The following is a 27,249-nucleotide window of genomic DNA, read 5'->3' as shown; positions in this document are numbered from 1 at the left end:
ATTATATAATATGTGTGGAGGAGGAAAAGAAGTAAAAACTACAATAAAATTTGTTGCACTTAAGACGGTATTTATCCATATATAATGAAATAATATGCCAACAAAGTTAAAAAAAAAAGCAAGCTTCTTCCTATACTAAAGAGACCCTCCTCCCATGAAGTCGTGTGAAGGATTGGATGAGGTACAGCCCTCCTCAGACTTAACCTCGAACAGGAAGGGGACGAGTGGCAAAACTTAGGCTCTTTATGCATGCCCCTGGAATGCATGCCGTAAAATATCTTGTCGGAAAGCCTGGTTGTAAAGTTAACCTGAATGAAGGCAGTTGCGAAAATATGAATTTAATATTTACCTCTGGATAAAGTTCGGGTGTGGGGTTTTGTGAGTACAATTATGAATATTCGAACTTATAAAAGATGGAAATACCTTGACTAGCAAGCAACATTTTAAGGCCATCTCTGCTTAGGAATGTCACTTAAGTCACATACGGAATTATCCCAGTGAAAAGTATTGATGAATTGGGTACGTAGAAAATTAAATACACTACTATAAATTATCATCTGATATTTATTTATTTTCCTTGGTGACCGTGTACGAGCTTAAAAGTTTAATATTTCCGTTCACTTTATCCTTCCATTTAAAACAATAAATTGTATTCTTTGTTCTTGCCATGCCTGATGGAACACCATGTGTTTTTTAATAATTGGGTTACTGTTTCCTTTATAATTGCAGAAAATTTCAATAAAATAACAATTTGTATTTCACCTCATTGCTTCATGAACAGGAATCCCACCTGAGGCGTTATTGTATCTGTCGACTAATTTTTCTCAAGAGATATGTGACATATTCAATTAAATGTGACATTTACAGCCACTGTATACACAATAAAGCAACAGTATCAATAAGTTTACGCCTGAAAATTCTGCCCCATACTCTATGGAGTTGCAGTGACATAGAATCTAATGACAGTGATACAGCTGGCGGAAATGCAGTGATCAAGTTGCATTGTATTTCCGTGATCATGAAATGAACCATTGGGGTACTTTGAAGTTAGAACGCTTGATACTGTAACACTAATTTAATAGCAAATCTAATTTAGGTGTTCCCGCTATCCAGCGTTCTTCCGCTCTGCACCATTTTAAGAAAGTATAGTACATCGTGGACCCCACATCTGGTTTCTTATACTTATCTTGCCCTTCGCCTCTCTCTTTAAAGAATATCATAAATTTATGAAAACACAACCGCTAAACGAATCCACACTCAACAGTTATAAAACTAGAGTGTAGAGAAATGTCCAGGGATGACAAAAAATATTTATGAAATGGGCGAGATACGGGGTTCTCAATGCGACCTTGTCTATGAAGATCACTGTCTCTTGTGATGCAACGCCGTAGTCCGGTAAATATCTACCGATGTTTCAGAGGAACGTCAGTAAGCATATACCAAGCCACACGTCGTCACATTGCAGAAGAAGTTGATGTTTGCTAAGCAGATCTGTTTAGCAGAGTCCTTCTCGGAAATCTGGGAGACGTTCTGGAGTGCCCTGTATCTTCTAGTGCTTTAAGGATTACCAAATAAAATTTACGATTTTCATCTCCATTCAGTCATCAATGGCTCTACAGCCCTTCGTTGGGCCCTGGCCTCTTCTTCAGTTTCGTAATCTTTGTTACATAGACGGTAGGACTCCTTGGGCCAGTGATCCGCTCGTCCAAGGCAGCTGCATACACACAGGACAATAGAAACAGAATAAACGAGCACAGACATCCATACCTCGAGTGGGATTCGAACGCACGATCCCAGTGTTCGAGTGAGCGAAGACAGTTCATGCTTAGACGGCGCGGCAACTGTGATCGGCTTCATCTCCAATGCTAACCTAAATTTACGACGTACCCACGTGACCGATGCATCTCATCCTTCATAATTTGGTTCCTCTGAAGTTATTTGGTGCAGGTCACAATGGCCGTGCGGTCTAAGGCATGAATTGTCTTCGATTGCTCGGATCCTGGGATCGTGGGTTCGAATCCCACTCAAAGACATGGATATTTGGTGTGTATGCGTTTATTCTGTGTTTAGGTAGCCGCTTTGCGACGGGCTAATCACTCTCCCAAGGAGTCCTACCGTCTGTGAAAAAAATGATTACGGAACTGAATTAGAGGCCATGCCCTGAATGGGCCGAAAGAGCTATTGAAAAAGAAAGTTATTTGGTGAGCATTCTTCTTGCTTCGGTAGACAAGGCTTGAGCTGATCAGATAGTATAAAGAGATAAAACAGTTCCGTCCAATGTGACTGGTGAAGATTTTTCTTATTTCAATTCTTAATGCCCTTACATGTTTCGGTCCTTAGAGACCATCATCAGAGGGACATCGATACGGTTTGGAAATCACTATTACATTAGGTGTTCTGAGTGTTAAAATATATTGTCAGCATTGCATATATTTTAACACTCAGAACACCTACGGTAATAGTGGTTTCCAAACTGTATCGATGTCCCTCTGATGATGGTCTCTAAGGACCGAAACATGTAAGGGCATTAAGAATTGAAATAAGAAAAATCTTCACCAGTCTCACAGGACGGAACTATTTTATCTTTTCTAGTATTGTTAGTGTGACGGACCAGAATGAAACAAATAAAATTGATCAAATAGCATTATTAATGAATAATAAATCGAATATTACTGAAAAAGAAGTGAGACTAGCCTGATTTAATTTAGTGCCCTGGTATTTGCTTGGAGGGACTGAAAAAACACGAAAAGGAGTTCAAGATAACCGGTCTGTGGGACGAAAGTCGAAGCTGAGGCTTCCTGAATACGAAATAGGAGTCCTAACCCCTTGCACCGGGACGTCCACAGCATATCTGATGAAGGGTGAAAATTATGGAGTTTCACCTCCCCGTGTTACTTCCGCTCTCTTATGTTAAAATATTCTCATCAGCAACTTGGCCTCATGCATCCTCAATCCCGTAGGATGACGGACAAAATTTCGCAATCATATAACGCTACGTATCCTTGAATGGTCAGGTAGAAGACGAAAGATAAGAAATCTTAACTGAACGTTTCCGAACCCAAGAAGCATATGTCGCATTAATTTTCCCAAACAAATATAGTGTCTGCTGCATTCTGCTCTTCCATCTCTACGGAGGCACTTAGACCATTTTTACTGTCTTCTACAGGCCACTCTGAAGGTTCGGCCACACAGAGCGCTACGCTATGTTCGCTACGTACGCTGTGTACACTCTGCGACACAGCTAACATAGGGAACATAGCGTACGTAGTGTACGGAAGTCTGTGTGGCCAGTCACATTGGCAATAAAGGGAGATGTTTTTCTGTTCGTATAGCGAACATAGCGTACGTAGCGTGCGTCGCGTACGTAGCGCTCTGTGTGGCCGAACCTTAAGACTTTCATAACAGAAATTAATGGAAAGTGTGTCTAAAGAGACAAATCTTCTGGCTTGGTATCAGGAATCACGACCTTCATGCCGATGATACTGACTTGTATTTACATGGTTCTCCTTAGTTACTCCAGGCAAATATTGGCATTTTTCTTTTTCTTTTTTTTTTTCATTTCATGCATCCTGTTGTATTATGTATACTCCTATTAAGTCCGTTTCAGCATAAAAATAGAGAGTTCAAGGCTAAATTAACTAAATCTCACTTTATGCGAAATTTTTAAAATAATGAGAATCCCCCAAAATTCGTCAGGAATCACGTATTTGTTTCAAAATTTGTCTTGAATTTTGCGAGGTATTCAGGATTTATCCTCGTATAATATTCTACTGCACTGTATTTTAATGTTATCCTTCCAACATAGCAAGTTCTTCCAATTGTCCTTTTAGATTTTCTGAGCAAAATTTGTTATGTATGCTACAGTTCACGCTCACCTCACTTTCCTTAAATAAATCGCCCAGATAACATCCGATAAAGAACAAATTGCATGGATCTCCTCACAACGCGGGTTTCTCTTTCCTTCCATCACTTCCTCGCTCTTACGTAATGAATGTCATCATCGTCATTCTAACCTCAAACTCACTCAGTGCAGGAAAAACATTTTTAAAAATTAAATTTGAAATTTCATTTCTAGTTCAACATGTAAAACTGTTTCCATTTTGTTGTACTGTCCTTCCGTAATTCCCCAGCGCAGTCCCCTGCTGTTCACGCTAATTGAGTTGCAGGGCGGATGCGTCCACTGGAGATCCTCGTACCTGGCATCTGCCACTTCATTCGATGTGGCGTCCCTGTCACTCTCTTGCCCTCAGACAAGAAGGAAAACACGAGTATGGCTCCCTTTACTGTAAAATCCAAGTCTTAATACATAAATTTACGTAAACAAATAAATGACTAGAACCTGGATATGTTATTCGGTGACCAGGTGCGGGCTGGAAGACCGGGGATTGATTATCGGAAGGAAAATAAACTGTTCTCATCATCACTGCCTTCTGACCAGATGAAGGTCATTCAATTTATTATTCGAAAGGCATAAGGGATACTTTGTCCGTCATAAAGTGGCTAGAGCATAAAGCACTTCAATTTAATAAGCCTGTCGAAGTTCAGAATGAAAGTAGCTTTACCCCAACGATCTGCAGACGACTTCACAGCGTGGGTTCTTAAACACAGTCACAACTCTCTTATTAACTACCTGAACAATTCAAGACCAGTCTTGAGGAATTGATGGTTACTTAACAGGCCAAGATACCAACCCTCGACCTTCATGGAATTCGAAGATTCCTTAGCGTGTAGATATACGTCCGTCACTGATCCCTATCCTAAGATATTTAAATTTAGTCGTCTCATTAAGATCTTATTTCTCAAATATCATTTCTTATATTTTCCTTCTATCTACAACTAAGTCTCTCCTATAGCTTCCAATTTGAAAGTTCACTTTCAAAATTCTATACGTATTTTTCGTTTCCTCCACGTGTATTACTTGACCCGCCTATGTTATTTTTCATAATTTATTTGCTCTTACAATAACGTACGTATTTCATATTTTAACGCAGTAAACTTGTCGATCACGTATTTAGCTTCTTTCTAAAGCTGACTTTTTATAGCATCTTATTTAACTTCTAGTGGGTCATGCACTCTCAGAACAATGCGGCACCAGCGACCCTTTTGGATTATATAGGACATCCTATCACTAACAATTCTGCCATCTTAATTGATGTTTGATTTCCTGTACACGAAAATAATGCGACGATTTCAATCTCATTTTCGTAGAGTAATGCATATCACTGCTGGTCACTGTAGCAGAGAGGTCTAAGCCATGCACATTCTTCGCTCGCTCGCTCGCTCGCTCGGAAGCCATGATCTTGGGTTCGAATCCCATTCAGGGCATGGATGTTTAGTGTTTATGTCACTTTTCCTGTGTTTTTATACAGGTAGAGACTTTGCGACGAGCTGATCACCCGTCCAAGGAGTCCCACCGAATGTCTAAGATCAAGTAAACCGAAGTGAAACGGAGAGTTTCATGGAGGTAGACCAAGGCACAAATTTGGGCTGCAGCGCCAAAGGAAAAAAAATGCAAATCACCTACAAGCTCCTTGTTTCATCTGATCTTCTGGATTCTCATCAGGTCTAAATTAATGTTTACTGCTTCGCCTGCTACTGATTTCAGTAAGCCAGCATTACCAGAATATAAAATCCATGCCTTTCACATTTACCTTCGCTTGACCCGTGAGGAAGACTCCCTTTAGGACCACTGTTACCCTTCGTCGTAACATGCTGCATCTGTCTACCTGGAGAATACGGCCGGCCATTTCAGTATGTATGTATTGTATGTATTATGAGAGGGCGTGGGTTTCCCCATGCACGTAGACCAGTTATTGGTCCATTGTGCGTCCCCCTTTTTAATTTCTACTGTCGCCATACCCTACCGGTAACGGTGCGTGCCATCAGCCCCCGTAGAGCCAACGCGGTCGGCCCCCGGTACCTTGATGCTTCCCCCATCCACCAGAGGCATTGGAGACTACTTGGGCGGGAAAGGGCCTGTAATTTAGCTCAGAGGTCTCCTAGAGACATGAGGTTCTTTTACGTGCCGTAAATCTACGACACGGGACACGGCTTAAAGTCCCTCCCGGAGGACTTGTTCCCTGAATTTTTCCGCCCTTAAAAATTCCAGGACCTCCGCCGGGTTTGAACCCGCGTACCTTGAGTCATGAGGTGGGAACGTTACCCCTAGACTACGGAGGCCGCTGGCCATTTCAGTAATCGACATCTGCTTACGTAGCACAATCCTCCTGCAGCGGTGACAAGAGACGAACCGACATGAATACCGCCTGCGTGAGATCGGAGTTTCTCACTGCGGTGGTTGTGAAAATGTCCTCTCAGTTATAACGTGGTCTAGTTTGGTATATCGTTTCGGAGTAAACTTCTACCCTTCTTCGAAATAGAATGTTATGCATTCAAGACGAGGACAAAAAGTTCCTCTGAATATCTGGCACATATCTACTAACACGTCATATCCCAGAGGACAGTGAACTTCATGGAATCTGCCTGGCCACTTTTATATCGGTTCGGCCGCGCCATAGCTCAAGCGGTTAGACGCTGGCTTTCCATTGCGGCGGCCCGGGTTCGATCCCGGGTCTGGTCAAGTGGGATTTATGGCGGACAAAGTGGCGCTGGGGCGGGTTTTCTCCGAGTAGTTCGGTTTCCCCTGCCAATCTTCATTCCACCAAATTATCCATCATTATAATCACCCGGGACAGGTACAATAGGCCAATCAGTGGCCGCCGTGACGAGTGGACCCAGTTGGACTCCACCACCCACTAAGCAAATAAAAAAATTAATTAAAAAAATTATACGGTTCAGTCGCAGGATGACATTCAGTTGTCTGTCTGCCTTCTGTTGCAGTTTAGTCATCCCGTGTCTTCTATCTTGCACTGTATGTAAAAATTACGTATCGCGTTTGGATACGTCATTTCCTAATTAAAATACATTAAATAACATCCCACTGTTTTCCTTATGGTCGCCGTCCATTCGTTTAAGAGCTAGGCTACACCAAGGAAACTGGAAACCGCAACGCAACCTCAATTTCCGATAACTGTTTTGAGCTTGAGTTGAACACATGTTACAGAATGGAGCAGCACAAATTGAGGGAACGACAACGCAGTTTCCTCAATTTGCGCTGCTCCATTCAGTAACATGTGTTCAACTGAAGCTGATAGCAATTCTCGAAAATTGCGGTTGCCTTGCGGTTGTCAGTTCCCTTGGTATCCCCTCGCACTGAAAGATATTTTCTTGTGTATCACTTGTTTTGGGTTTATTCGCACAGCATTCCATTTGCGGCGTGGGTATTATCTGTGACGTGTTTAGGAAAGATGTGAAATGTATAAGGAACTTTGACAGCAAATCTTCTTGAAAACCAGCCATCTATACTCCATTCGCGGAGGCGAGACAGCGTAAATAAAGAAAGCCCCGCGTCGCCACAGCTGACAGCAAGGAGTGGACAAAGCCCGCAGTTACTTCAGTGTACTCACTGCATTCGGACGCACGTTAACCTGCATTCAGACTGAAGAGTGAACTTTGGACGCCCCTGCAACGGGACACGCATCACGTGATCGCTGCATGATTGCATTCATAGAGCGAAGGAGATACCGCGTGCATTTGTTTACGAGGACTCTCTCGTCTCCGCGAATGGACTATAGAAGACGGAGAAACAGAAGACTTATCTTATGGTGGTGAATTGTGAGAATATAAAGTGGATCCAGTTGGCTCAGGATTAAGTCCAATCGCGGGATTTTATATTACAAGATTTACACCTTTGGATTTTACAAGTGAAGGATTGGTTCGGGTGGTTGGAGTCTGTTTTAATGGCTACTTATGACGCAAGTGGCGCTGAGCTCTGTCACAGTGGAGAAATGTGTGATCTCTGGGACTCTGATTGCTGTTGCAGGTCCTGATAACGAAGCTACGGGCAACAAACAACGCCGAGACCCAGCAGTACCGCAAAGCCACCAAGGCACTACTGGTCCTCATTCCTCTGCTGGGCATTACTTATATTCTCGTCATTACTGGTCCCGCAGAGGGCATACCTGCTGCTATCTATGACTACGTCACAGCAGTACTTCTGTCAACACAGGTAATTGAAGTGTTTTGTCCGTTTAACTACACTTGTTCATATGCATATGTAATATGTGGTCGAATGGGGGAATGGTTTTAAATCACAAAGTAAGTGAAAGTTGTCGTATCGTAGACAATGGTTGAAGGATAGGAAGAATACGACAGACCTGTAAGAACTTCAGTCTTTCGAACTTAAATTCTAACCCTGGGTCACGAGAGTTATATCCAGCGTTAATTTAAATGTCTAGAAGCAAAATTAAATATGAAAAAGAAGAGCGTGTACAAGGCGGGACTTTGTGTCTTAGATCAGGTTAGCTGTATTTTTAGTGAGGTCAATCGGCAGGAAATTTGGAAACACATTCGACCTTTAAAATTTTTGCGTCGACATATTGTGGTAAGTGGAAGGCTTTACTCTGCTGCATATACGTAGTATTAGTGGTATTAGTAGTGTTGTACAAAATTTTCTCTTCTTGCTATTCTTTTCTTCGTCTCTGTATTGTATTCCCAGGAGACCGCGTAAGCTGTAATGCCCTAGTTATATACATCGCCACTATTTGGGCTGTAGGTAATCAATAAGAGCTCAATACGTAAAACATCTTGTTTGATGTTTACGAAATCCTGGCGACAAGATAAAATTATAAAGAATCGTTTCGTGGGAGGGTTACCTTAGTTTTGTTATAGATGAGGATAAATCAGATTCCTTTCAGTGTGGGTACTAATTTTTGTATAAAGTAAGAAGTTAAAGTATTACTTTAAAGTTAACATTATCTGTGGCCGTTATAGAAAACAGATATTGAAAATGGTTTAATATACATGTAATTAAGTGTATAAGGATTTAGCAGAGGTTTATTGAAGATGTATTACATAAAATAAGCAATTTAATTATTTCAATACACTTTGCTGTAGGAAAAAATCCAGCTAAAGTTCGGGTGATTTTGTTAATAATTAGTATATTTATGGCCTCCACAGGGTTTCACGATAGCGCTTTTCTACTGTTTCCTGAATACGGAAGTGCAGAATACCGTACGCCACCACTTTGAGCGCTGGAAGACAGCCCGTAGTTTAGGAGGAAATCGACGTTACAACTACAGCAGCAAGGATTGGTCCCCGCGCTCCAGAACAGAAAGTATTCGGTAAGCTGTCAGCACTGACACAAAAGCTTAACAGTTTATCGCTCCATAAAATTGAATCTTTTCTTACTAAAATAATAAAGCGGCCTCCGTAGTCTAGGGGTAACGTTCCCACCTCATGACTCAAGGTACGCGGGTTCAAACCCGGCGGAGGTCGTGGAATTTTTAAGGGCGGAAAAATTCAAGGAACAAGTCCTCTGGGAGAGACTTTAAGCGGTGGGTCCCGTGTCGTAGATTTACGGCACGTAAAAGATCCTCATGTCTCTAGGAGACCTCTGAGCTAAATTAGGTAAAAAAGTTTCCCGCCCAAGTAGTTTCCAATGCCTCCGGTAAATAGGGAAGCATCGGGTACCGCAGCCAGCATCGCTGGCTGAACGGGGCTGATAGCAAGCACCAGTACCGGCAGGGTATGGAGACTGGTAGAATATCAAAGGGGGACGTACAATAGACTATTAGTCGCGGTGCATGGGGAAACCCACCCACTCCAATAATAATAATAATAATAAATACTAAAATAATAAGAAAACATACAATGCTAATGCATTTGTTGAAGTCCAAAAGAAAATTTAGTAAGTTAAGAAATATAAGTAGTATCATTTTGATATAAATATTCAACTGTTCCCTCATGTATTCAGGTTTTCTCAGAGATTTATTAAGATTTATTCACCTAACAATGAAAATATCCGTACATGATTTGTTTCAAATACAGTTAAAATTTTTTCATGTTTCCACTCTTATATAGATGCGTTGTTCAGTATAACGTAATCGAATTTAACGTAGATAGGAGAAACATATAGTGCCCTGCTTATCATTTCCATGGCCCCTGAATGTGCTTATCGCTTATCATGTTTAATACATGCTATAGTTGCTATATGTAAAGTTGCTAGAATTCATTCCTCTTGTCTCATGGATTGTGAAATATAAAATAGCATCTCTTTTTTTATTCACCGTTAACTGAACCGCGAGACAGTTCTAATAATGTCGTTGTTTCTGGTAGTTGCTGTCATATAACTTTCACCCATGTACGTTGTTATATTATTTTAATTAGTCCTAAGTACAGGGCCATATAGAGAGATCACTTAATATTCACAATTTTCTTCTAAATTTTATATTACATATTTGCTTCCCAAGGACCTGTAGGACCCATGGCGAATATTTTGGAAGCTCACATGGCACAGTTTAAGATTTGGAGCGATCATATAAATGCAAATTGTGCTGAAGAGGAAAAAATTTACTCAAATGGCAGGTTTTTTAAATATCTGAACTAGATGCATATAAAATATCTTTAATTTTTAAATAAAGGATCCCTTATTAATAAGACTGACAAGTTACTTAAGGAAGTAAAGAGTAAGGTTATTATTAAATCACATTTTATTTTCTCAACATCGAAATAATCCACACACACACAGTTCTATAAATATGTGAACTTATTTCATTTATAAAAATATATCGCATGTAAGTCCTTCAATGTTTCCGCGTCACATTAATGTTTCTGAATTCACTGTTCTGACTCCACTCGTGATAGTGGCAACACTGCTGGTATCCGCCAGTGTCGGATTTGGGAATTGTTGGATTGTAGAACGAATATGGAAACAAACGTTTCGAAATTACTGACAGAGCCTTCAGGTATTTACACATCAGGGAATAAAGTAGAGATATGAAATATAATTTGTTTTTCTGGGAAATTTCGTTAGTTGTAACAATCACGTAACAGTTTTGTTGCAGCTAATAATACTAACTTTCCCTACATACATTGCACGCTAAAGTTGCACTTAGTTTTAACTACACAATTAAACCTCTGTTTCTGTAGGGCTAACAGCATAACCAAACATCGAATTATCCAATTCTCATGACCGTCTTGAACAGGCAAGTGCATAATTATAACCGCGCATGACAAAAACTGAGCTATTAAAGAAATTCACCGTCTTCTACAAACCAGAACTTCATTATTGTTTTCACAAGAGTCTGCCACTGAACTTTACCCTGGGCCCTGTGCATCCAAATGACGCCTTCACACTCTACTTAAGATCTGATTGAATAATATCCTTACATCCACTCTTAGGTCTCCCAAGTGGTTCCTTTCATTCAGGTTGCCTGCCTAAAATGTTGCATACATTTCTAATCTCCCCAACCTGCTACATGTCTTGCCCATTTCATCCACCTTTAGTCCTCAGTAGTCTTTGGTATATTCTGTTTTAGTAATTTTCTGCTAAAGACGTACGTTTCTAATATGTTGTGTAATTCTTTTCTGTATTAAAATTTATGTTTACAAACTGAGTTTTTTTAAGTAAGTGTAGAAAAATTTTCCATGAAATAATCTAATGCTATATTATAATTTATACATAACTTCAATTACGCTTTCCAGTAAAATGCTCACACTATTTCTACGAGAATTATATACTTGATTCCATAAGTACTTCATGCCGGTCACGGTAGCCGAGCGGTCTAAGGCATGTACTGTCTTCACTCGCTCGGAAGCCGGGATCGTGGGTTCGAATCCCACTCAAGGCATGGATGTTAGTGTGCGTTTTTCTGTGTTTGTCTACAGGTAGAGGCCTTGTGACGAGCTGATCACTCGCCCAAGGAGTCCTACCGCATGTGTAAGATCTAGTAAACCGAAGTGAAACGGAGAGTTTCATGGAGCTAGGCCTAGGCCCAAATTGGGGCTGTAGAGCCACAGAAAAAAAATAAGTACTTCATTGCACATTTGCATAACTTTACGTACATCGGCCCAAAAGCGGTGTAGCTACAGTTTATCATAGTCAACCCAATTTAGTGTAATTCAACTCTGATCATCTTGACTTCTTAATTTTATATCTACATTTCTTAAAAGAAAAAATTGTGATCCTTCAGAACATTTTTCTTATTTTTTATTGTTTATCTAGCATATACCATTTTAAAATTAGCAACAGCTAAATTCGAATTATTGTAGTTACCGTATTTACGCATGTATAGGCCGCGTGCGTGTACAGGCCGCAGCACAATTTTCAGACAGAAATTATAGAAAAAAATAATTTTCTTGGAATATTATTTCAGGAGTAGAACACCCTGTATTACTAATTACGAATATATTTTTTTTAAATGAAGTGTGATTTCGAATATTTCGAATATAAGCCGCACCCCAGTTTTCCTCTTGAATTTTTGGCAAAAAATGTGTAGCCTATACATGCGTAAATACGGTATATTCAGCGATAATTGTTTCTGAAGAATATATTCATATCTGGACCTAAACATCAGTACACTATATTCGTAAGTGATTATGGAAAAATTATTAGGACAGAAGCCCAGAAATCTATTTAGAAATGCTAAAGTATTTTCCATCCAGCTTTTTAATTTTGAAGTTTCATACACCAAATCTTATTCTGTGACATTCGGTATACTGCGAAAGTAATTCGGTAGTCCATAGTGAGTTACAGATTGATAATTACTGCATTCGACACATTAATTTCAGTGTAGTACAGCATACACAATGTTAAATAATTCGTAATTGTACATGCTCGTAATTTCATAATTGAGTGTCTGATCTAGTTCATTATCCATGAAATTAATGAAGTGCGAAATATTACGAACTACAATTATTCTACACTTCTCCATCCGTCAGTAAAAGTGTCGTGCAGTGCTAAATAATTACTGTTTCACTGCTTCCTTGATGGCTTAGTTGCATGAGGTGAATAATTTTGCGACTGCTACATATTTCCTTGTGTGCTGTTTCTTTGAGCTGCATGATCAACTTCAACGGGTAACATGTCTGCTTGTCTTAGCGTATGTACTCTTTTGTGATCTTATTTCATGACCTACATGTTGTAGACTTCATATTTTGTTTCAGACTAGAACAGTCCTGAATCCAGATGAATACCATTCAAGAATTCCGTATTTTATTTCATTGTGTCAGTGATTCGTCTCAGTGCCACACTGTTAATTCTATTGGGGGGGGGGGAGAATTACACATATTACCTTTAACAGCAACCAAATATAGGATTACCGAAAAAATTTTAACTTCAGAAAACAGAAATACTTCATTATAAGCACACTCACCCGAGGAAAACTACGACATAGATGCTGGTAAGGCCGCGCCATAGCTCAAGCGGTTAGTTGCTGGCTTTCCACCGCGGCGGCCCGGGTTCGATCCCGGGGTCTGGTCAAGTGGGATTTGTGGTGGACAAAGTGGCGCTGGGGCAGGTTTTCTCCGAGTACTTCGGTTTCCCCTGCCAATCTTCATTCCACCAATTGCTCCACAATCACCCTCACCTATCATCTGGGGCTGGTACAATAGGCCAGAAGTGACCGCAGTACAAGGGACTTAGCCCCACCCCACAAACAATAAAAAAATGTAAATAGTTATGTAGACCGTTATCACTAGTTCAGCCGCTCCGTAGTTATCCATGCATCAGCAAGGATGAAATTTGAGCTTGAAGAAGAAAATCTTTCCATGGAACTGGGAAACATATGGGCTTCTGGACCAGATACACTGCAACGCAGAGAAATTTTGCAGAAAACAGGACACTGCTAACTACCCAACGATTGCTTTGTCGGAGCATGTGATATAATTGTCACTGTGCGTTGCTGCAATGTAATCACATGCACCGTTTTTTAAATTACACAAGGGCGCCTGTATTTCAAGGGATTTTTATATAATAACTGTATCAGCCCTTATCCAAGCATTCAGAAACTGCCCTGCAGGTAGCTTCATTATTCTTTGCGGCATTTAATCTCCTTCAAAGGTAGCGAGAAATCCGCCCCCCCCCCACCGAAGCGCTGTGACTCCTCATTTAATAGCTAATCCATAAAGTACCTTTCATTTGTCTTCATAATTCTCTCTGCCTAAAACCTAAAAGTTTTCTAATCATTTAATCCAATTCTTATCCTATCTTCGTTTCCAGCGAAATGTAAGCTTATGATATCATCACATCAGTGTATATTTGTTCTCTTCCAAACCATTTTTAAACTCCATAAAATTATACTTTTAATTCCCTAACCTAGTGCTTAAATTATTCTATTCTATTATTCTAGTATTCTTTTATTTAAATTTATGTCTTTTTCTTATTTTCTGCTTTCTCTGATGTTTGATGGTTGTCTTATTTTGATTCACCGCCATGTTGCTTTCACTTTTTGTTCACGACCTGTTTCAACTTCATAAGGCATTCGTCAGGTGTTTATCATTTATAAGTAGTAAGAAGTTTCAGTGCCGGTCACAGTAGCCGAGTGGTCTAAGGCGTGCACTGTCTTCGCTCGCTCGGAAGCCGGGATCGTGGTTTCGAATCCCACTCAGGGCACGGATGTTTGTGTGCGTTTTTCTGTGTTTGTATATAGGTAGAGGCCTTGCGACGAGCTGATCACTCGCCAAAGTAGTCCTACCGTATTTGTAAGATCTGGAAAAACCGAAGAGAACGGAGTTCATGGAGGTAGGCTTAGGCACACTGGGGCTGTAGTGTCAAGGAAAAAAAAGTTTCAGTGCGTTCTGCTCATGTTAACAAGAATTTAATTAAAATTTTCTAAATTTAATGCTTTAATTACTTAAATTTTTGCCTTTATATTTAAGATATATTATTTCTTAGAGTTTGATAATTTGTCATAATCATTTGTATATATTTTGTCTCGAAATGCATTTATGTTGGCGTTGTTTTGCTGTTAACCATTAATGTTTTTTGTTCTCATCCATAAACCATGAATGCCTCATGAAAGAGAACCCTAAAGAAATATTATAAGACAGTGTTAAACTGAATTTCGAGATCAGATGTATGTAAGATACAACAAATTTTTAACCTCCAAAACACAGTACTTGTGTTTTAGCTAGCCTTGCCAACAGGAAAGGAGAAGATAGAGAAATAAATGGAGACTGAAGGCCTTAAATAAATAAATATTCATGTGATAGTTTAGGGTTACCAGTGATTTAAAACGGCGCAGAAGATACTAAAATTATTATTATTATGCATTGCTTTGATGTCTGGATAGAACGACATCACAAGTTCCAACATTGCTCTTCAAAATTTAAAGTTCTGAATCACATTTTGCTTACGCATGGGAGTGATGTTACTTCCCATTTTCTCTCACGTGGTTAGGAATCTGTGCACGCAAAAAATTGCGTAATATTGTTTTAACGGAGACGCTCTCCAGCCCCCCCCCCCGCACTCGCGCCGAATTTCAAATTTTCCGTCAGCTGCGTCGTGCTTCATAGCATGAAACCCTGATCCCAGTCAGAAACTGGTAAAGGAGTCCAGAGACAAAGGCATCCGCCCTACTAAATGGACGGTTTGATTAGATTCATAAAGTTTGTAAATAATTTCCCTTGCTTTCTCTCAGTATCTAAATGGTATAGCACCCAACTGTAAAATGATAGATAAATTATGAATCAGAAACTATTTGGAAGGAAGCAGTCGTGGCCTGCCTGAGGGACTGCCCTGATATGATTGAAGGGTATGAGGAAAACCAAGAAAGCCTCAGTCGGGATATTCGGTGTGCCTGCCGAGAAGAATATTTATCACTTCCCCAATTCAAGCCTAGAGCTCTGAATATTTAGAGATATTTTTCATATCACAACAGTTGCCAAAATTAAATAAAATAAGTACCTTATTGTCATATGTTAGGGGTGCGTGACGTTTGGGAAGGGGTCTGGGTTGGATGATTGGGTTTATTGCGCGTTTTACCTTCACACATTTCATGACTACAGAAAAGTACAGCGCTGTCGCTCTTCTGCACACTTTTCAGTTCACCGTTCCACGCGCACTAAGATTCTCAGTCTTCGCTAGTCGTATCCTGACAACAGATTTATAACAGTCTCACAGTAAGTTCAACTCACTCATGAAGTCTTCTTGGCACAGTCTAATTCCCTTCTTGCCATTTCTTCTCAATCACGTTGGATGTCCGTTTTATCTAGCAATAGACGTCTTGTTGTTGCTTCCTCGTGTGTTTCGAGGATGTGTTCACCGACCCTTTGCCTAGGAATGGGTATATAATTCACATACAGCACGTAGTAAGTCTGCTCAGTCTGCTGTGTCTTCATCGATCGTTTCCTGGTAACGGATTCCAACGGCGGACGTTTCCCCTTACTCTGGGTACCCGAAATATGCCTGAGCCTCAGCTACCAGCTTCTAGAAGCAACGGCTCAGAAGGACTGAACGGCAGTAGTCCTTTAACTAACTTACCAACTCGCTCCAATTCACTCAACTGATCTAATCCTCTGAGAGAAGAAGAAGAAGAAGAAGAAGAAGAAGAAGAAGTGGGGGGTGATAGTGAGAGATACTACATTGGTGGGGAGGGGGGTAAGAAACTACACTATATCTAAGATTTTGAAGGTTCCCAGACAGTACCCACTTGTCCTCCTAGTATAGGTAGAGCATATAATCGGATTTTTATATACATATTTTATGACTCTGGATGGAGTGCATTATAGTAATTTTTTTTTCTAACGTTGGCAGGGCTATATTAGGGCGAAATTTTGTTGTTAACAATGGGAGGGCCGCATGTGAGGCATGCAGTGCAACGTGGAATTTTGGTACCAACTCAGCATTTGCTCTAGGACCGGGGAAAACCACGGAAAACCTTGGTCAAGTTGTCACTCAACTGAACTGAACTGTCTGCTTATAACATGTCGGCAAGGACCGCACAGAAAACACCGTTGTAACAGTTCTATTGTTTCATCACGCAGCTGTTGCACGGAGAGCGCAGAGAACACCGCTTTCCAGTTAGTCCATTGATGCATGCTAGGAATCTGTTGCCTATCAACGGGCGTTCTTTACAGAGTCATTACTTAGCAACGGGTCTAGTGCTACATTATGTTTACTCATTGACTAAGGAATCTGGACTACAAGTTATGTTCGTTCTTAATCGGAACAGGAAATAAGCTGGTTCCATTAGATTTACAGTAAAATATTGGTGGTAGCATCTAAGATGTCTAACGTAAAACTATTCTCCAGCTCACTCTCATGACGTCACAATTTTATAATGCTGCAGTATATATTAATATTGTTCGTTACGGTACGTATAAATAGTTGAGGTTCATCCTAGGTCCTTGAATCTGGGAGTATACATCGTAATATTTCTGATAATATTTAAAAGTTCATAGCGATGTTATAATAATATAATTACTGACTATACCCGGAGATATTATTATTATTATTATTATTATTATTATTATTATTTAAACTGCAAATGGGTTTCTACCCTGTGTCAGTGTAACTACAATAAGACACAACACACAAATAACACACGTCACATAAAATAACCCGCCACACTCAAACAAAACACAGCACACAAACTACACAAACAATAAAGGACTTACTATACACAATGATTACAGTGCAAAGTACAATTACAACTACAACTAAATTAATTCGCTCTATCGATTAGGCTTAGGTGAATTGGCTTTATTATACCTGAGGACGGAGGCAGAATCCAGCCTCCGAAACGTTTTAAATGAAAAAAGTAGATGACCGTTATGTCCAAAAAAATCCAAAATTGAAATTTTTCTGCTGTTCTACTATGGCCATTGCATGTTTCTGCACCCTTGCCACAAAGAGTAGTGATCCAATAAATTTGTTCAGCCCGGAATCAGAGCTGAGTTAGCATCTTGACGGCAAATAAACCGTCTTGAGTGCTTAACTGTCTGCAGCGAACGATGTTCCACTGGCAATTAATGGCCCCCCGCGGCTGGTTACTGGCGTAACGAAGTGGAGACAGCTCGCAAGAAGCGACGAAGATGCATGAAGGAGACGCAGTGGCGTCCCAAGATAGCGTCAGCTAAATCATCTAAATTCATGAATTCATTCTTGTTTCTCTTTAGCCTGCATAAAAGAGGAATAGTTTCCAAGATTATTTCTTTACCGTGAGCCATGAGCCAAAGATGAAGTAATTTTTATTCTTTACATTTACTTCTGTATATTAAACGAAGAAAAACTATTAAGGTTATGTCTCTGTGTACCGTGAATATTTCATCCTGATGAGTAGACCTATATCTCTGTCATCTAGATTCCTTCTAACTACGTAACATTTTACTTCTGACTTTGAAGTTAGTAAGAAATAATTTGCAAATTGTAATATTCACTGCAGAATTTTGTTCTCTTATAACATTATGTTAAATTTGGCTAATTCTGTTTACGAATAGTAAAAGAAAAAGCTAAATCTGCAAGAAATATATTTAAATTAAGACGTACAGCCCGGTTCAAGGACTTCTTAAGTCTTATACCGACCCACATAATTTTCAAATCAGTGCCTTTCAAATGACGGTGTAATATACATTATATATTATTGTTAAAGCCTGTAATTCCGTTAGTTCATGGAATATCCAGGCATTTCTTATATTAATTTAGTTACTGAATATATGAGTGTTATAATTGAGGAGTTATTTCAAGGAAATAGCGGCTCCGGTCTAGAAAACCGAAATTAACTGCCGTGGGGATCCGTTGCGCTGACCACGCGACACCCTCTATCCGCTAAAGTTGGCACTAACTTCGCCGACAAGCGGCGGTCGCTCGGTCGGTATAGTTCGCTTGCGGACTAAAGCAACGGAGTTTGGTGTTGTTTGTTACTGGTCTCTTTTCCAGCCATCACGAACACATTGCTCAAAAGTGATGAAGGACAAATAAAATAATTGATAAAGTAATTAGCTTATTTCCATATTAAAAAAAAAGTAAGTTTATGCAATCTCCATGCTGTTTGTCTGTGAATCCCCCCATTCACTTTAAAATGGCTGAACCAATCTTAATGAAACTTAGTATTTATATCATGGCATCTGAGCCCATATCAGCTGCATACTTAAATAAATCTCTCCAATAAATATATGTGTCTGTTACATTACATTGCATTGCATTGAATTCCATGGATCCAAAGTTAGTCAAAATGACTGTAGGATGTGGAATATGTCATGTAAATACAAAATATGTGTACAGTCCCATTGGAGTTCTCACACAAGAGTTTCATTATCAGCAACGGCCCGGTAATCACGTTCCCACGGCAAAGAATACACACAACAAATTAATTGTTGGAAACGTCTGTCTGTGGGTCTGGTTGTCCCCCTGGTTGTAAGGTAATAAATAAACGGGTAAAGAGTTTTCCTCTGCAACGAAAATTTTTGGAGGCGTCGTTTTCTATGCGATCCATGCCGTATCAAAGGAAAATAGGCGATTACTTCTTCCTAGAACTTATTGTATTTAGTTATCAGCTACATTCACGACTAACTAATTGGACCGCTTATTATTTAAGGTCATTTAACTATTTATGGCTCTACAGCCCTTGTGGACCTTGACAGCTGTTTGAGTTTCTTAATGTATACTCAGCCGGTAGGACTCATTGGACGGGGATCAGCTCGTTGCAGGGCCGCTACAGAATGAACGCGCCCAGGCACCCATATCTTGATTGCGATTCGAACCACGATCGCAGCGTTCGAGAGAGTGAAGGCGGTTAATACCTTAGACCGCGGAGCCACTGTGATCGGCCATCGCCAACATTTAGAGTTCCCTATCCAGGCAGGAGTAAGCAAACGTTATGATAACGCTACATCACATTTTTGACAATGCAGGAGACCATTTCAGAGATCAAGTATCCGTAAGTCATGAAATTGCTATGAAGCTGATAGTATAGAAAAATTGAATTTCTACTTAGCGATTTTCTTCGGATTCCACATTCTGGTACAGCAGGTCCATCGTGGTGTAGGATAGGACCCCATTATTGTATGACACTTCTCACTTGAATATCCAAACTAATAACCACATGGAAATTAGCGGTAGTTTCGTGAGATATTCTATATATGTTTCTCGAAAAAGAAAGCTGTAACGCTTCTGCCTTTTCAGGAATGCCCTGTTCGAATCTCGGTTAGGACGCCGGCTGTATAATCTAAGATTTGTCATGGTTTTTCTCAGACTATTCAGGAAAAGCGTCGGGATGCTTCCTTAAATTAGACAACATAAACTTCCTTTCTTTCCAGTTCTTTTTTCCTTATCCAATCATTCGTCGCTTTGTGGTCTCATTTACTGACAGCGTCCTTATAAACAAGGGATAAATTATAAATTTATTTATATATGTTAACTATGTTACGGGTTTCACATACTCTGTAATTTACCATTTAATTTCAAGTTTTACATGTTCCTGTTGCCGTGACAACATACCGCATATTGACAACGAAATATAGAGTACGTATATATTTAGTAAAAGTGCAACAGACCTTTCTCGTTTTTTTAATGATTAATTCAGTTCACTTATTTGCAGCAAAGAACTCTTGCATAAGAGCTGAAGAATAATTGCAGATACAATATCAAAAGCATTTAAAATAGGTTAATGAAATATCTTATGGTAACTGAACTTGCAGTGTGAAATCAGTAGCAAACATGTCGCTCTAATTGGGAAAATTCTGATCCCACTCTCAGGCAGTGTAGGCTCTTCGGAAATCGTGCTCGGATACGCCGAACCTCTCAACTGTTGCTGCATGAATTCATCACTATTTTCTAACATTAATTGACTGAATCACGTGAATGGAATGGGGCAAATTAGGTCAAGGGTAAAGGGTCAGAAACTTAGATAACTGTGCATGTATATGATCCAGAACTAAATTTTAGGTAAAGTAAAATGAAAGTAAAGCTATCCCTGTAACAGGCCGTGAAGGCCCATAGGGTTGTATGACGTTGAGGGTCCCACATTATCTAGACAATCGGCTCAAAGATGGCGGTAAGGTTGTCAGCCTTACTCGCCGGCCTCGCTTTACTCCCCAGGAAAATTATTTAATTAATTCCTGGTACTCATTTCTGCTAGAGGCTGAGTTGACCCCAGGACCATAGTGCGTCCGGAAGGATTACGTCAATTGAAAAAATCCAATGACCTCAACAGGACTTGAACTCGCGACCTTCTCGCTTGTAGCATAGTGCCTCAACCAACTACGCTACCGCGTATATTGTTGTCAAATTCAAACCAATCATGTTCTGACTTCTGTGCAAATATTTACATGTCTTTATCAAGTTTGGAAAAATTATTAGAAATACTTTTCCTGAAATCATTCCGGCATTGTCAAATTATCAAATTATTAACACACGTTAGGTGGGCGTGGTGGATGCTTCAACATTGGCCACAAATTTCTTTACTACAAATATTGTGCAGGTGGACGCCTTCCAGTATTTTATTTTGAATTCTACACGTATTTTTTTTATTTTAATTTAAAAATGTGCTGCCGTTAATATTCAAAGCCTTTAATGTGGAATAATTCATACACTGTTGTTTCGAAAGAGGTTTTATCATAATGGTCGACTCATTATCAGAAATCAAATAATTTTTTTATCTCCTTTTGGCGTTTGAGTTCTATATTTCCAATTTCTGAAGTCTCCGTGACTAGGCTTTGCCTTTGGAGCCCATGGCGTAGACGTTAACTGAAAGTATTTTTAACTAGCAAGCAAATTAATTCCATGAATCAGAATCATTCATGCCAATCCAACAGTCACTTAACTTGTAAACTGTTTCTCCACAATTCCCAGAACCCGAAATGTATTTAAAGAGGATGTCTCTGAAATTTTCACTGTCGCTTTAATCTTCACGCCCTTTATATTCATAATCCGTTTTTAACATTATCCCCCAAGCTATACCTAGGTATCCAAAGTTTTTTCGTCCATTAATTTTTTACGATTTCCCTACCTCCCTTTGTATTAAAAGTTCGAAATGTCATAACCGTCGACTGTTTTCTAAAGATCCAAGTCCTTCCAACAATCTTGCTTAAAAATTGGCAAATCACCCTTCTGAGGTTTGTGACAAAGTACCACTGTAATGACACTCCTATTACAGGGCCAGGAAGATCTGAATCCCAACGACTATTTAACCACTGAATCGTAGTCACGTCATCTACCAGGCACCAGAAAAACAGTGTTGCCAATTGCGGCGCAGAAACAGCAGCCATGTCATTTGTCAGAGCTGAAATGAAAATTTATCTCATTACATGCGCACACCCTACATACCGTATTCTATAGCAGTGTTTCTCAACCGTCGGGCCGCGGCCCGGTACCGGGCCCTCGTCTTATAGAAAAAAGAATTTACCGGGCCGCGGTGTGACAAAGGTTGATAACCAATGCTCTATAGCCAGTCGTACCGTAGCGTTCCATAATGGTGTCACTAGTTTCACATAAATCGATTTGGTTATTTTTGTTTGTAATTGAAAACTCATCTTTTTGTTTACTCACATCTACAGTTCACCCTCCCCTCCACTTTAAGTTGTTAGCCTACTTTCCTTAGTTTTAAAGATTAAGAATCGGTTTATGCGATCATTATGCTGTGTGTCTGTGTATCCACCTTATCAACACCACAGCCCGTCTCAAATGCATACTTCATAAATCTTTCCCATCAGTATGTATGTCTATATGAGTATACCCCTATCGTTGCTAGTCAACGGCTCGGAAAAAGCATTACGACGGCAACGAATACACAGGAAACAATAAAATAATTGTTAGACGACTTTTTTATATGAAGTTAGTTTTGTATCAAAGAAAGTAGGCGATTAGTTCTTCCCAGAACTTCTTGTTTTCTGTCTGCTGCCAACCCGGAACTCCGGACATAAACGGGGCGCCTTTGCATGATTAGAGGCTGAAGGATACACAAGACCATAAGCATTTATAGAACGTGGAATACTTGTATACGATGCACATAACACGCTGTGTGTTATTGACATGTCTGTTTCAAATTATTTGTTTAACTCCGTTAAGAAAGCTAATTCTTGTTCTTGCATTATGTTAGTGCATGATAAATAATTTTATTGATATTAAAACCCCGCCTTTTCGCATAGTCTTTCACCCCCTGTGTTGTAACCTTCTTGAAATATCCAAACTACTTTCATCCGTCATGGACTTTTCTGTTTTTATTAATTCCAAATCCCACTATAGCAATATTTTCCTTCCCATTTGTTCCAGGTATGTTACCGTTTTTACCTGAATACTGAACATCCCATCTTACATTATTTCTTTCTCGGATCCACCTGGTTTACTTTATAACCATATTTCAATACAGTAATAAGACGAGAGATAAAAATTTCCATAAAATCCGATGGGAAATTCTTAAATTTTATTATCAAAATAAGAGACCTGATTCACTATATACAGCGCGGGCTTCTGAGAATTACATGTGAATCTTTCGTGCCTTCTAGGAGAATAGAGAGACGCTCCACACGTCAACTTGGCTAGACTGGTGTCGGACTATACAAAACAAGAGCCTGTCCACTATGCACTTTCTCTTCAATATTGCCCTATAAAATCTGTTAACATTTACCTTGAAGACAGCTTATTTTCCAACCGACGTTGCTCCCAGTTTTAGGAGGTTTGGGGATTCCCGTGTTGATAGGCTTCAAACTCGATCTCCTGTGCAAGGGGTTTGAGGGCTTTTTGAGAACAGTATTCAAGCCTAGCACAGATTTCAACTATTTAGCTCTTGTAATTAAGATTCTGTTCTTTTCATTTTGTCCACTGACAACTTCTGTCTTATTTTGTTTGTATAACTTTACGGATGTTTTCTGTTGGGAAGTGCAACATCCTGATATTTACTTTGGAGTCGTCTCCTTGTGTCTCCTGTACAACTGCTTTCACATAGGAATCATGCATTAACGTGGCCACGCGGTAGCGTAGTTGGTTGAGGCACTATGTTACAAGCCGGTAGGTCGTGGGTTCCATTCCCGATGAGGCCACTGAATTTTTCGTTTGACCTAATCCTTCCAGCATCACTATGGCCCTGGGGTCGGCTCAGCCTCTAACAGAAATGAGTACCAGGAATATTCTTGGGGGTAAAGCGTTGCTGGTGCGCAAGGCTGGCAACCTTACCGCCATCTATGAGCTAATTTCTAGAAAATGTGGGAGCCTCGACGTCTCACAATCCTATGGGCCTCCATGGCCTGTTGCACGAATAGCTTTACAGTGATTGTTCCAGTGTACAATTCGCACATGGAAGTTTGGACCGAGGAGTAACACAAATGATTGAATGAGTAAGGCAGTAGCAAGGATTAGGGATTCCAATCGATAGGCCACGTAACGCATAAGCTTGCTTCACGGTGGCTGTTCATCGAGTTATTGAAATAGCATTGAATTGATATTGTACTGTGTCGTCAAGACAGCTGTTAGTTGAAATCTGTGCAGTCATATTTTTGACTCGAAGATGAATCGTCTCTTTCGCCCGAACGGCCGAAAGATTTTCTGGCAGGCTTCCATCGACAGCGCTGTAGTGACAGTTTGAAAGTTTTGGTGTCTTGATAATACACAATAATACAGACCTCTAGAACTTCCCTACGCCTCACAGTAATTAATATAAAAAGGTTTTGAAGTACCAAATCGTATATACACAACATGTAACTCGTCCATATTAATGTATAAGGGATTACATAAACTCAGTGTTTTACAAGCATTTATTCTCATATGTAGCTTACAGTACAAAGCTACAAGGTCTATTATCAACCTCATTTATGGGTATACCGTGACACTTTCTATTATGTAACAAATCTTATGGACTGAGATGTAGCGAAATATAAGAGCGGATAATTACACAGATAATTGGTTATAAGTAGCCAATTTTATATTAGTACGTAATGGACTCCTTGTAGATACTGAAACACTCTCACCTTTATTGTAGCAGACTAAAAGTGGTCAGCTCAATATAAACCCCGAAAAGACCTTGTTTTCTTTCCTCAGATTAATGAGAACTGTAATTGTCTACTTTCATGGCTTAATAAGTTTGGACCGCACTAATAACAGTACGTTCACTCTAGTTTGGTTAATTATATCGAACATAGTAAAGCCAAATCTGTATTGGGAACGAAACATGTGCCCCATTTTATCTGTAAATTTTGTCCGAAATATTATTCGTTTCAATTCAGTTCAATTCGTGATTATTTACGTGCAAACTAACAGCACAGAGGCCAATTACAAAGTAAGCACGAGTACGCAAAGAAACACAGAATAACTAAAAATCAAAATGACAAAAGTAGAAAGTCTATATAATGGCAAAAAGTTAATAATAATTCCATTAAAAATTAAAGGTAGCATTAACAGGTCTAGTGGTCAGAGTTCCTGGCTACAGATCCAGAGGTCCCGGGTTTGATTCCCAGCGCTACCAGATTTTCTGAGAAGTAGTAGGTCAGGAACGGGGTCCACTCAGCCTCGTGAGGATAACTGAGGAGCTATTTCAAGGAAATAGCGCCACCGGTCTAGAAAACGGAAATTAATGGCCGTGGGGATCCGTTGTGCTGACCACGCGACACCCTCTATCCGCTAAAGTTGGCACTAACTTCACCTACAAGCGGCGGTCGCTCGGTCGGTATAGGTCGCTTGCGGACTACAGGCCACGGAGTTTTGCTTATTTTGAAGTGGGACATGAATTCTATAATTCAGGAACGTCCATTAATGGTCGATATAACACTAGAATGTGTATACTTATAGAAATATACTTCGCGGGAAAGAGAATCTTTATAATGGTGGGAGTACGGGTTCTTGATAAAACGACTTCTGAAATACGAGGCATATGTAAGCCGATAACACCTATCCCAATATACACATTCACTGGCTTTTCTAAGTTACTACAGAGAAAAACTCCCTGGCCTGTAGTCCGCAAGTGAACTATACCGACCGAGTGACCGCCGCTTGTGGGTGAAGTTAGTGCCAACTTTAGCGGATATAGGGTGTCACATGGTCAGCGCAACGAATCCCCACTGCCCTTAATCTGGGTTCTCTAGACCAGAACCGCTATTTCCTTGAAATATCTCTTCAGTTTTCCTCAAAAGGCAGAGTGGACCCCGTTCCAGACCCACTACGTCTCATAAAATCTGGTAGCCCCAGGAATCGAACCCGAGATCTCTGGATCTGTAGCCAGGAACTCTGACCACTAGACCACAATATTGTAAAATCCAATGTACGAGTACATATAGGTCTTCTATGTTATCTGCTTTATGTAAGTACAGCCTTCATCCCTGTACCATCTAACTGATTCTGTCCTTGATGTGGTGGTCCCACAGGACAAAAACATGCACAAAATGACGTCATACTTTTTGTACTTTGTAATAATACATTTAAGTTACTCTATGTTAAAATCTATCCTTTTCAAATCTTATTATGCAACTTGGACATTTCATAATCGTAAGCTGTACTTTTCTCTTAAGCATGCAGTTTACCTCTGTAAATCTCGCTAATTCTGAAATTCTGAGGACCGTTTCTTATGATTTCATGTTTAGGTTAGTAACCAGGGGTACAGTATGTCATGTAAAGTAAGGACCGATATGTTAGCGTAGTGTAATGGTGTATATTTCACTACGCTAACGCTTCTGTTAGGATACGGGGGATGCGACAGGAACATCGGCAGTACTGACTCAGGTTTGTTCAGCTGGCCAAATAATTCCCTACCTTTTGTGGAGCCCTCTAGCTCATTACTGTGAATAGTCCACCAGAGGACCTTCTCTTGAGCCATTTGAATCCGGTCACTATATTCAAAATTTATTCCTGTGACATCCTTTTCTATTCTCAGTCTGCATAGGCTCTGTATCATCGAAACTGCCTTCTCTCATCGGGTTTAACATCTAAAATGCTCTATACAGTTATCATTTCCAGTACGTTTTGTGTACTTTGTTTGTCTCGCCCTTTTTTCGTTTTATCAGCCTATGATTATTTACCTACAAATTATGAAGCTTCTTCTTCTTCTATTCATTCTCTTGTTACTTCCTCCTTCTTAGATCCAAATATTTCCCTCAGCATCCTATGCTAAGACTTTCCTCAATCTCTTTTCCTACTGCAGGAATGAGAGGCCTAGTTTCACACTCGTACAAAATAACAAGTAAAATTAATTTTGGTTTCTATAGGATTCTGAGGATGGTGTATAACACACAGAGATATTGGGTTTTCGGACTTTATCCATCATCTTGGTTTTAAGATAACTAAAAAAAACACGACGTTTCGGAAACTTAATCTGTTTCCGTCCTCAGGTGAGGGAAAACACCTGTTCTGTTGGGTCCCTTAGAAAGCGCTAGCCTCAATCACTGGACGGTTGAGTGATTGAGGCTAGCTCTTTCTAAGGGACCCAACAGAATAGGTGTTTTCCCTCACCTGAGGACGGAAACAGATCCAGTTTCCGAAACGTCTTA

General features: G+C 39.9%; 1 protein-coding gene across 8 annotated transcripts in view; it reads left to right on the top strand.

Moving 5' to 3' along the window:
• LOC111864021 (diuretic hormone receptor) overlaps positions 1 to 27,249 on the top strand; it is a 529,565-nt gene that overhangs the window by 456,332 nt on the left and 45,984 nt on the right. For 7 of the 8 annotated variants that reach the window (XR_004512977.1, XM_033751295.1, XM_033751292.1 and 4 more), the window contains 2 exons: positions 7,883 to 8,068; positions 9,019 to 9,182. Coding sequence is in view for 7 of the 8 variants with exons in the window: in XM_033751295.1 (XP_033607186.1) it covers positions 7,883 to 8,068; positions 9,019 to 9,182 (350 nt within the window). In the remaining variant the exon portion in view is untranslated. Of the gene's footprint in view, positions 1 to 7,882; positions 8,069 to 9,018; positions 9,183 to 10,989; positions 11,341 to 27,249 lie in introns of those variants that run through there. The other variant, XM_023850950.2, reaches the window with a different exon arrangement.

Source organism: Cryptotermes secundus, unplaced genomic scaffold, assembly GCF_002891405.2.
Source record: "Cryptotermes secundus unplaced genomic scaffold, Csec_1.0 scaffold303, whole genome shotgun sequence".
In the NCBI taxonomy this organism is placed as follows: domain Eukaryota; kingdom Metazoa; phylum Arthropoda; class Insecta; order Blattodea; family Kalotermitidae; genus Cryptotermes; species Cryptotermes secundus.
Note: the sequence above shows the minus strand (reverse complement) of the source record. Positions and strands in the feature narration are given on the sequence as shown.